The following is a 12,123-nucleotide window of genomic DNA, read 5'->3' as shown; positions in this document are numbered from 1 at the left end:
TGAACAATTGGATACTTGGCTGTATGTTTTTATGTGTATGGGGAAAATTGTGCACAAGATTACATTTTAAAAATGATGTGGGGAGATTTATCAAAACCTGTCCAGAGGAAGAGTTGCCCATAGCAACCAGATCGCTTCTTTCAGTTTTCAGAAATTAAAGAAGCAATCTGATTGGTTGCTATGGGCAACTCAGCAACTTTTGCTCTGGTTTTGGTAAATCTTCCGATAGGTATTCAGATTCGGCGCCAGAACTCGGAGCAGTTCTCCCCGTCACATATCACTATTCACATGAGATGGAATGATAATGATATTTTACAGTGCTGGGTCTTGCGCTGGAGACTAGAGATGAGCGAACTTACAGTAAATTCGTCACAAACTTCTCGGCTTGGCAGTTGCTGACTTTTCCTGCATAAATTAGTTCAGCTTTCAGGTGCTCCCCTGGGCTGGAAAAGGTGGATACAGTCCTAGGAGACTGAATGCTGAACTAATTTACGCAGGATAAGTCATCAACTGCCGAGCCGAGAAGTTTGTGACGAATCGAATTTACTGTGAGTTCGCTCATCTCTACTGGAGACAGCTGTTCTAGAGAGGAAGCGGGAAGTTCAGTCTCAATGTAATTGGGGAGAACGGTGCCCCTTTGAAGTGTTTAGGCGCTGAATTTAAAATACATGACTATGGTGCAGAGTAAGTCATCCAAATTGTTCTGTCACGCTAGACTGGCCAAATATCTTCGGTTATATTTACACGGCGGAATTTCATCAGAATACCTCAGAAATTCCGCAGCAGCAGCGTCCCATTGATTTCAATGGGATTCTGCGGCACTGTGCACACTGGGGAATCCTTGGCAGAGGTTACTGTGGATCCTGCTCACAAATTCCTTGCCATCTATGGAGACGGCACATTTCCAGGCAGTCCTAGTGCTGCTGAATCAAGAAAATGCGCAGAATAGTCACTTGTATTTTCCGGGCGGACATTCCGCACATTTTCATCTGTGTGAACATGGCATAATGTGTAGGAGAGAGGAGGATCAGCCATGTTGGAGTTAAACAGTCCCAATCCTCCATTCTCCCAGGACATAATGCGCTGCTGGCAACTGCAGTCTATTTACACCCCCCCCCCCCCCCCCTCTCTCTCAAAACAAAACAAAAGCACACTCACCTGAGCGTGCAAGTATGCATGTGTATGAGGAGACGGGAGTAACAGCTGCTATTTAAAGAGTACCTGTCATCAAACCATATTTTCTAAACTAACTCAGATTATATTCCCTAACTACTCCTGACACCCCTTAAAAAATGTCCAAGCTTTAAAAATCTCTATCATACCTTTCCCCTTGCTCACATTGTCTGAGCTCCCGGCAGGAGAAAGTGGGCGTTCCCCAGCAGGGGCAACATCATTGAAGCCTGCGATAGCTGTGCCTCACCATGCCCCACAAGCACTTCCTGAGTTTGGTCTCCTGTAAGGCCGGGAGGAGACCAAACCAACTGTTGGACTTGTGGCAGGGAACAGAACAGAGCCACCTAGTGGCCAATTTTTTTTAAGTCACATTAAAACGATATAACGATTGAGAATTTTAACAGCAAGTAAATAGCAAAGAGTCTTATAATTACATAAGGAATATATTAGAAGTTTAGTTTATTGACAGATACTCTTTAAAAGGGGTACTCCGCTGTAAACATCTTATCTCATATCCAAAGGATAGGGCATAAAGATGTTAGATCGGGGGTGTCCTGCCGCTGGGGACCCCTGCGATCTCAGCTGCGGCACCCCTGTCATTTGGTGGTTGGGAAACACCAGCCTACAATCTAAACTATATGATTTTGCCCAAGGCATCCAATCACAGATCAGCTTTTCTTTGTTAAAGGTTTTTTTTTGTAAAGGCCCCAAATGTGTTTAAATAAATTAACTGTTACCTCTATGATCCCTCTTTCTCTCGGTTGGGTGCCCAGAGCTCACTGCCTCCTCTCAGCCATGGTTGACAGCTCTGGTGGTCTCCTGATAGGATGGAGGAGTTGTCACTCAGCTGAGAGGAGGGACTAGGAAAACTCTCTGGGCATGTAACAAATCCCACCTCCTGGGCACCTGTTATGGTGGCATCAAACAATGCTTTTCTTGGTAATGCTGACTGCATAACGGCAATACAGGGAATCTTCACGCTCCTTGCCAGGGGCGTAACTATAGGGGGTGCAAAGTAGGGATCGACCAATCTCAATTTTTTTAGGGCTGTTACCGATAATCTGCGACCTTTCAGGCCGATATCCGATAACTTATACCCATATTCCGGTGTAAGTTATCGACTATCCCCCCCCACCGCCTTCTCTCCCCCTGCCTGTCCTGAGGTCCTCACTAGTCCAACCAACACCGCTGCCCCATTGCCTCCCCCCATCCCTGGTTTTATAATTACCTGTTCCTGGGGTCCGCGCTACTTCTGGCTCCGGCGGCGTCCTGAGCTGTCACTGTGCGCACTGACTGTGACGTCGCGTTTAGGACGTCACTCGTCATTGCGGACGAGCAGGACGCCGCAGGAGCCAGAAGTAGCGTGGACCCCGGGAACAGGTAATTATAAAACCGGGGATGGGGCAATGGGGCAGCAGCGGCAGTGGTCTTGGCGGTGGTCTCTGGCCGGGGAGGCCGGGCGGGGCATTATCGGCAAGGTAATTGCCTATACCGATAATATCCAAAATCGTGAATATTGGCGGATAATAATCTGCCAAACCGATAATCGGTCGATCCCTAGTGCAAAGCACACGTGCCCCAATAGAGACCAAGATTATAACTGGCACATGGGGCCCTATTGCAGATCTGGCATTGGGGCCCAGAAGGTACAAATTACACCTCAGCTCCTTACCCTGATCTCTATATAGGATCATCAGCCTTTGTAAAAGCTAATGCTGTATAAAAGAAAGAAAACTAAAAATGCCCGTCATATTGGCTAATACCACCGCATCTGAGGGAGTTACACAAGCTGGAAATACTGCAGCAGATGGAAGCAAAGGAAGAAGAGATGCATGGGCACACCACATCTTACAGCCAATAGACTCAGAAGTCATACGGGAATAAATCTGTCGGCACTTCGGAGATACTTCTTTAAAGGGGTACTCTGGTGAAACCTTTTTTCTTTTAAATCAACTGGTGGCAGAAAGTTAAACATATTTGTAAATTACTTCTATTAAAAAATCTTAATCCTTCCTGTACTTATTAGCTGCTGAATACTACAGAGGAAATTCTTTTCTTTTTGGAATGCTCTCTGATGACATCACGAGCACAGTTCTCTCTGCTGATGTTAGTATAATAATAATAACGCTTTATTTATTGTTGTCCTTAGCGGGATTTGAACCCAAGTCCCCAGCACTGCAAGGCAGCAGTGCTAACCACTGAGCCACCATGCTGCCCTTAGCATACATCTGCTATGCATGGTTGCTAAAATGGACAGAGATGTCAGCAGAGAGCACTGTGCTCGTGATGTCATCAGTGTTCCAAAAAGAAAGGAATTTCCTCTGTAGCATTCAGCAGCTAATAAGTACTGGAAGGATTAAGATTTTTTAATAGAAGTAATTTACAAATATGTTTAACTTTCTGCCACCAGTTGATTTAAAAGAAAAAAGGTTTTCACCGGAGTACCCCTTTAAATTACTTCTATTTAAAAATTTGTAAATTACTTCTATTTAAAAATCTTTACCCTTCCAGTACTTTTTAGCAGCTGTATGCTACAGAGAAAATTCTGTTCTTTTTAAATTTCTTTTTTGTCTTGTCCACAGTGCTCTCTGCTGACACCTCTGTCCGTGTAAGGAACTGTCCAGAGCAGGAGAGGTTTGCAATGGGGATTTTCTCCAGCTCTGGACAGTTCCTGATACGGACATTAGGTGTCAGCAGAGAGCAGTGTGGAGAAGACAAAAAAGAAATTAAAAAAAGAAGAAACAGAATTTCCTCTGGAGCACACAGCTGCTAAAAAGTACAGAAAGGCTAAAGATTTTTTAATAGAAGTCGTTTACAAATCTGTTTAACTTTCCGGAGCCAGTTGATATATAAAAAAAAGTTTTTGCCTGGAATACCGTTTTAACTTTCTGGCACCAGTTCATAATAAAAATAAAAAAAATGTAATAATAATAAATAATAATAAGTTTTCCACTGGAGTACCCCTTTAACTGTTCGGGGTATTGCTATGCTAGCAATTACTATAACTTCATAGAAAATGCACCATTACAGCAGCGTACCCCAAAACTACAAACACCCATCGACTGTGAGAGCACGATGGGCGCTGTAACAGAGCAATGTTTCCCAACCAGCCTACCTCCAGGTGTGGTGAAACCACAACTCCCATTATGCACAGGACAGTGTTTCTCACCTCCCACTGTTGTAAAATGACATGCTGGGAACTGTAGTTTTGCAACAGCTGGAGGCAGCCTGGTTGGGAAACACTATTGTAGAGCAATATTATCCAAACAATATGGCTCCAGCTGTTGCAAAACTACAACTCCCAACATGCCTGGACAGCCGTTGCCTGTCCAGGCTTGTTGGGAGTTGTAGTTTTGCAACAGCTGGAGGCACACTCTTTGGAAAACACTATTGTAGAGTATCGCAGGTTACACTCAGATATACTGCCCATAATATAAAGCATATTTAATAAATAACGTACAGCACTGCGCCACTGGATATGTCAGGGGGCGGTAAAATCTGGAACAGACAACGTGCCCCACGAAGCTAAAATAGCAGTGACATTTACGCAGTTTATTTCCTATGTCACCCTGTGACCGGTCGGAGCAGAAGAGGAATCCCGCTCGGTAATAAACGTTGACTCATTGCTGGCGTTCCAGCCTTGTTGGTGACATCACTGCGCAAAAAAAAAGGGGGCAGTTTAGACAGGCTGGCTGCTTAGTATACACCGCAGGGCGATTATATCGTCTATGGTACGGAACAGGACGGGGAGAGTTACGCAGCACATTATCCCCGCACAGCCACATACTGGAAGATACTAAACCTGTCACGTCATGCAGCCTGCAGGATCTCGGCACGTCTGACGGATGTCGGGAGATTCACTTCACGCTCTGGTGTGCAGAAATGTGAGGGATGTAGCAGAGCCGAGTCTCTCACCTGCATCATGGGGCGATTATTCAAAACTGTGGTTAAATTCCCTTCGATCCACAGATACGCATGTTGTTACAAATGACAAACTCAGCTCTGCTACATCTGACAAGCTGATCATACGTATTAGTGTTGTGAGGAGCTGTCAGTAAATCCTACGTTTTAGGGTCTGTTCATAGGGGAATTCTCATACCGTATGTACTCGAGTATAAGCCGATATTTTCAGCACGATTTTTCGTGCTGAAAACGCCCCCCTCGGCTTATACTCGAGTGAATTCCTTCATCAGTGGTCTTCAACCTGTGGACCTCCAGATGTTGCAAAACTACAACTCCCAGCAAGCCCTCGGTGGGAAGGAAGGGTTAGCTGGTCCGGGCCATCTATGCTGCAGGGACCGTCCAGTGGGAAAGGTTAGTCGTTGCAGGCTGTCCATTTTCACCGGGGGGGCCTCCTCTCCGCGCTTCAAGTCTGGCCCTGGAGTAGTGACGTTGCCTTGACGACGACGCACAGGGACGTTCATGCACAACGTCCCCGTGCGTCGTCGTCAAAGCAACGTCACTAGTCCGGGCCCGAAGCGCGGAGAAGAGGCCCCCCCCCCCCGGCAAAAATGGACAGCCTGCAACAACTAACCATTCCCACCGGACGGTCCCTGCAGCATAGATTGCCTGGACGAGCTCACCCTAACTTCCCGCCGGGGGGAGGCGAGTACAAAACAAAAAGGGGGGGCTGGATGATGACGAAGGCTGCAGTGGGCATGCTGGGAGTTGTAGTTTTGCAACATATGGAGGTCCGCAGGTTGAAGACCACTGATGAAGGGATTGACAGGCGGTGATGATGAAGGGGGGGGGATGATGTATTTCCCACCCTAGGCTTATAGTCGAGTCAATAACGGTTCCTGGGTTTTTGGGGTAAACTTAGGGGCCTCAGCTTATATTTGGGTCGGCTTATACTCGAGTATATACGGTAATTAGAAAAAAAAATGTTACATTATTTTTTTTTTTTTTTTAAAGGTAGCCACGGATTTCGGTCCCATATTTGCCACCACTTTTTTTTATTCTCGGCCTCAGATGCAGATTAGCGCCATTCAATAGGACTGATCGGTAACCTGTATTTCAGACAGGTTTTTTCGGAAGCAGCGGAAGAAGTGACATGTAATTTATTGTGGAATATTTAAAAACGTGCGCACAAAGAGAGTAACGGAAGAAAATAGGTCATGAAATATTTTCTTCCGTACCATCTTCCGTCCGTATCAATAACGGACTATATCGGGTTAAAACGGCTATTAGAAAAATCCCATAGACTATAATGGGATTTTCTACCGGACGTATAGGATTTTGTTACTGTTGTTTTCAGACGGAACTTCGTAAGGATGTATTAAAACGGAGGATATTTGTAGTGTGAAAGGCCTGAAAAGCAATGAGGCATGCATTGCAACCATTTTTATTTTGCCGTGTGAACCCAGTCTTCGATTGTTACCTGTCCGGTCTTTTGATGAGCAGTGACTTGAGAGTCTGACAGCCACTTATCTCTGTCTCCCTATTAAAATATCCATATACGTTTACAGGGGTGTTGATGTCAGATTTAGATGGCAAAAAAAAAACAATAAAAAAAAAACACAATCGGAGGCTCACTCTTTGTTTTCTGCCAGTTTCAGCTGCCGCAGATCCGCACTAAAGTTGAGCCCCATTTGTCATCAACAGGGTTAAGAAAAGGTTATCCAGGTTAAAAAGGGGTACTCCACTGCAAAACATACATTTTTTTTTTTTTTTAAATCAACTAATGCCAGAAACTTAAACAGATTTGTAAATTACCGTAATTCTGTTTAAAAATCTTAATCCATCCAGTACTAAGCTGCTGTATACTACTGAGAATTGTATTTACTGTCTGACCACAGTGCTCTCTGCTGACACCTCTGTCCATTTTAGGAACTGTCCAGAGTACAAGCAAATCTCCATAGCAAACCTATCCTGCTCTGGACAGTTCCTAAAATAGACAGAGGTGTCAGCAGAGAGCACTGTGGTCAGACAGAAAAATTCAATTACAATTAATTTACAAATCTGTTTAACTATATGGCACCAGTTGATTTAAAAAATAATTCCAGTGGAGTACCACTTTAAAGATGGCAAAGTGTGGTATTACAGCTTGGCTGTATTCAATTCAATGGACCAGAGCAGCAGTACCACGCACCACCTAAGGACAGATGTGGAGCTTTTTTAAGGAATCAGTTCTGTATTTCTGATCCTGGAGTAACCCTTTAAGGGCTTGTTCACACGGGCGGATCCACAGCGTATTTCACTCTGCAGATCCGTCGGCGATGGACCCCCACAGTGTGACTCATGTGCCTGCTCGGAGCTACAATCCACCGCTACGAGCAGACACACTGTGATGTGTTAGTTGCCGCGCGCATGCGCAGTACACTCGCACACATGGCTGCTCTCAGTCTAGCTCCGGGAACACGGGGAGCGGTCACAATGTGTGCGAGTACACCACGCATGCGGGCGGCGACTCACACATCGCAGCAGTGTGTCTGCTTGTAGCGCCGGACCACTGCTCCGAGCAGGCACATCTCAGTCACACTGTAGGGGTCCATCATCGGCGGATGCACATCTTGAAATACGCTGTGGATCTGCCTGTGTAAACCAGCCCTAAGGGTACGATCACACATTGATAATTGCAGTGGATTCACGTCATTTACTTAAATGGTTGCGCAGAAAACCCGCAATAGTGGTTGATATCCTGACTACTGACGACCCCAGAGCAGAACGTTGGCAGCGAAGCTCGCAGTGGATTTCCTGCAGCGACTTAACGTGTGAACGTCCCCTTATTGCTCCATGCTAAATCCACCTCACACCTCACAGACTCAAATTAATGGAATAAAAGTGACCAACGAATGAGAACGGGTTGTGGAAACCCCATTTACTTGCATTGGATTTCAGCAGGAAATCTTAGTCTCCTCCACCCTGTGTGAACACAGCCTTACTGCTGACCACATGACTGGCCAGTGTCCCCCAACCAATGGCTGTCCGACATCATAATGGGAGCTGTCATTTGGAAACGCATTTCCAACCACGGCTCTCCAGAAGGCTGACAGGCCATGATAGGAGTTGTAGTTGTTTTAACATCTGGAAAGCCACAAGCTGGGGTACACTGTCCTATGCATGATGGGAGTTGTAGTACTGCAGCAGCTGGAGAGCCACCGGTTGAAGAACTTTGACCTACGTAATATCTGGGGACCTCCAGATGTTGCAAAACTACAACTCCCAGCATGCCCGGACAGCCCTTGGCTGTCCGGGCATGCTGGGAGTTGTAGTGTTGCCCCATCTAGAGTCGGCTGTCCAGGCATGCTGGGAGTTGTAGTGTTGCGCCATCTAGAGTCGGCTGTCCAGGCATGATGGGAGTTGTAGTGTTGCGCCATCTAGAGTCGGCTGTCCAGACATGCTGGGAGTTGTAGTTTTGAAAAAGCCGGTGGCCCTTTTAAGATATAAAAACCTAAAGCAATAGTTTCCAAACCACGGCTCTCCCAATCACGGTCAGGACATGCTGGGAGTTGTAGTTTTGCAACTATCGCAGGTTGGAAGCTAAAGGATAGGAAATATGCATATGCCAAGTTGCCAATATAGAAGTGTAGGGCACATTCATAGCAGACATATGTCACTGCCGCCTGCCCATCCTATCACTCCCTGCTGAATGGAGACAGCGGAGTGCACTCACCATGTATACTGCATCACCCTATATAGCAGAACATCTGGCGTCACAAGCATCCAAAATCATCACCCTGACCATGTCTGATCTGCGCCTTCACCATGATGGGGGTGATGTATGCCAACTGGCTCACCCAATGCCATAGTACCCAGGTGATGATCACTAGGACACCTGCGCTGGTCCCTGTATATAAGGGCTGCTGCAGCTTATACAGAGGCCTCCTGCTCTTCTCTACAGACACCTGGAGCCCAGCTGACCCATCAGGCTGCAGCAGCAGGTGAGGCAGCTCCAGGCGGTGCACTATAGGTATAAATGCCGAGGCTCCTACCTTCATCTTCCAGCTCCAGTTTCTCCAGCATGCCTTCAATGGTGCCGAGAGCCTGTGAGGGGAGAAGCCAGATAGAAGGGGGTGAGCGATCACATACAGGAGAAGACCCAGACCTACACACAGCCGTCTGCACGGGGGCGGGGACTAAGACTCCCACCTCGACGCCTATTGGCTAATCAAAGACACTACAGCTCTGATTGGTCCGCGGCAGGACCCGCGTTGACCAGTTGTCGGGGGAGACTTGGAGAAGCCCCGCCTCTTTTCTGCAGCGCAACAAACAGGAGCCGCTGCCGGCTGTCACTATGGGGACCTGGTGGGGGTCATTCACTATAGGCGGGCGCGCCACCCCGCCAGCTGTCAAAGCCGCCTATAACGCTTATATTTACGTGTAATAGCTGAACATGTGTCATAGGCCACCACAGGATAGTGTTAATCTGTATTCGTTCTGTGACAAATCACATTATATACAATATTATATTTCTATGCGGTTTTTTACTTCAGTGAAGTTACTAGGTTCACACCTGCGTTATTATTTTGCTGCATTTGGGCAGAAGAATAAAAATAATTCCCGCTGCACCAATGTTGCCCAGCCCACCCCATTGACTTAATAAAGGGGTACTCTTTTTTTTTTTTTTTTTTTTTTTTTTTTTTTATCAACTGGTGCCAGAAAGTTAAACAGATTTGTAAATTACTTCTATTAAAAAAAATCTTAATCCTTCCAGTACTTATTAGCTGCTGAATACTACAGAGGAAATTCTTTTCTTTTTGGAACACAGTGCTCTCTGCTGACATCTCTGTCCATTTGAGGAACTGACCAGAGCAGCATATGTTTTCTATGGGGATTTTCTCCTACTCTGGACAGTTCTTAAAATGGACAAAGATGTCAGCAGAGAGCACTGTGGTCATGATGTCAGCAGAGAGCACTGTGTTTCAAAAGGAAAACCATTTCCTCTGTAGTATTCAGCAGCTGATAAGTACTGGAAGGATTAAAAAAAATTTATAGAAGTAATTTACAAATCTGTTTAACTTTCTGGCACCAGTTTATTTAAAAAAAAAAAAAAAAGTACCCTTTAAATGGGTATTGGGTTTTTGTTATGGTGTCTGTTATTTTACCAGTTAAAGGGGTACTCCAGTGAAAACCTTTTTTCTTTTAAATCAACTGGTGGCAGAAAGTTAAACAGATTTGTTAATGACTTCTATTAAAAAATCTTAATCCTTCCTGTACTTATTAGCTGCTGAATACTAGAGAAGAAATTCTTTTCTTTTTGGAATTCTCTCTGATGACATCATGAGCACAGTGCTCTTTGATGACGTTATTATAATAATAATAATAACTCTTTATTTATTGTTGTCCTTAGTGGGATTTGGACCCAAGGCCCCAGCACTGCAAGGCAGCAGTGCTAACCACTGAGCCACCATACTGCCCTTAGCATACATCTGCTATGCACAGTTGCTAAAATGGACAGAGATGTCAGCAGAGAGCACTGTGGTCGTGATGTCATCAGTGTTCCAAAAAGAAAGGAATTTCCTCTGTAGCATTCAGCAGCTAATAAGTACTGGAAGGATTAAGATTTTTTAATAGAAGTCATTTACAAATATGTTTAACTTTCTGCCACCAATTGATTTAAAAGAAAAAAGGTTTTCACCGGAGTACCCCTTTAAGGGTGCGTTCACACGCTAGTAGCTAGCAGCGAGTCTCCAGCTGCGGGAAACCCGCTGCGAGTTACACTACCATTGATTTAAATGGGTCCGCGGACAGTCCGCAAGTCTGACACTATTGCGGACTGTCTGTTGACCCATTCAAATCAGTGGTAGCGTAACTCGCAGCAGGTTTCCTGCAGTGGGAATCCCTCTGCTAGCAATAGTGTGTGAATGCACCCTTAAAGTTAAAGGGGTACTCCGGTGGAAAACTTTTTTTTTTTTTTTTTTTTTATCAACTGGTGCCAGAAAGTTAAACAGATATGTAAATTAAATAGGTATATATAATACATTATATAAAACCAGTCCTCAAGGATAGTGATCTCTTTATTTCACTATCCTTGAGGACTGGTTTTATATAATTTATTATATATACCTTTTCACTTTACTAGGTCTTTTTGGGATTTAGACCATTCCAGTTAACCTCGGAAGAGTATACCCCAGTGAGCTACACATACCCTTTTCCTTCTCCATTAGATTTGTAAATTACTTCTCTTAAAAAATCTTAATCCTTTCAGTACTTATTAGCTACAATACTACTGAGGAAATTATTTTCTTTTTGGAACACAGAGCTCTCTGCTGACATCACGAGCACAGTGCTCTCTGCTGACATCTCTGTCCATTTTAAGAACTGTCCAGAGTAGAAGAAAATCCCCATAGAAAACATATGCTGCTCTGGTCAGTTCCTAAAATGGACAGAGATGTCAGCAGAGAGCACTGTGGTCATGATGTCAGCAGGGAGCACTGTGGTCATGATGTCAGCAGGGAGCACTGTGGTCATGATGTCAGCAGGGAGCACTGTGGTCATGTCAGCAGGGAGCACTGTGGTCATGATGTCAGCAGGGAGTACTGTGGTCATGATGTCAGCAGAGAGCACTGTGGTCATGATGTCAGTAGGGAGCACTGTGGTCATGATGTCAGCAGAGAGCACTGTGGTCATGATGTCAGCAGGGAGCACTGTGGTCATGATGTCAGCAGGGAGCACTGTGGTCATGTCAGCAGGGAGCACTGTGGTCATGATGTCAGCAGGGAGTACTGTGGTCATGATGTCAGCAGGGAGCACTGTGGTCATGATGTCAGTAGGGAGCACTGTGGTCATGATGTCAGCAGAGAGCACTGTGGTCATGATGTCAGCAGGGAGCACTGTGGTCATGATGTCAGCAGGGAGCACTGTGGTCATGATGTCAGCAGAGAGCACTGTGGTCATGATGTCAGCAGGGAGCACTGTGCTCCAAAAAGAAAATAATGTCCTCTGTAGTATTCAGCAGCTAATAAGTACTGGAAGGATTAAGATTTTTTTAATAGAAGTAATTTACGA

The 12,123-nt window shown here is 45.3% G+C and overlaps 1 protein-coding gene across 4 annotated transcripts in view; it reads right to left on the bottom strand.

Annotated features, from left to right (window-relative positions):
- Window positions 1-12,123, bottom strand: part of PRKAG2 (protein kinase AMP-activated non-catalytic subunit gamma 2) — a 391,725-nt gene that overhangs the window by 66,987 nt on the left and 312,615 nt on the right. For 3 of the 4 annotated variants that reach the window (XM_056519619.1, XM_056519621.1, XM_056519620.1), the window contains one exon: window positions 9,108-9,159. In XM_056519619.1, coding sequence (XP_056375594.1) covers window positions 9,108-9,159 — 52 coding nt within the window. Of the gene's footprint in view, window positions 1-9,107; window positions 9,160-9,264; window positions 9,284-12,123 lie in introns of those variants that run through there. The other variant, XM_056519622.1, reaches the window with a different exon arrangement.

The sequence above is a fragment of the Hyla sarda genome, chromosome 5 (assembly GCF_029499605.1).
Source record: "Hyla sarda isolate aHylSar1 chromosome 5, aHylSar1.hap1, whole genome shotgun sequence".
Classification (NCBI taxonomy): Eukaryota; Metazoa; Chordata; class Amphibia; order Anura; family Hylidae; genus Hyla; species Hyla sarda.
This window is presented reverse-complemented; position numbering and strand designations above follow the sequence as displayed.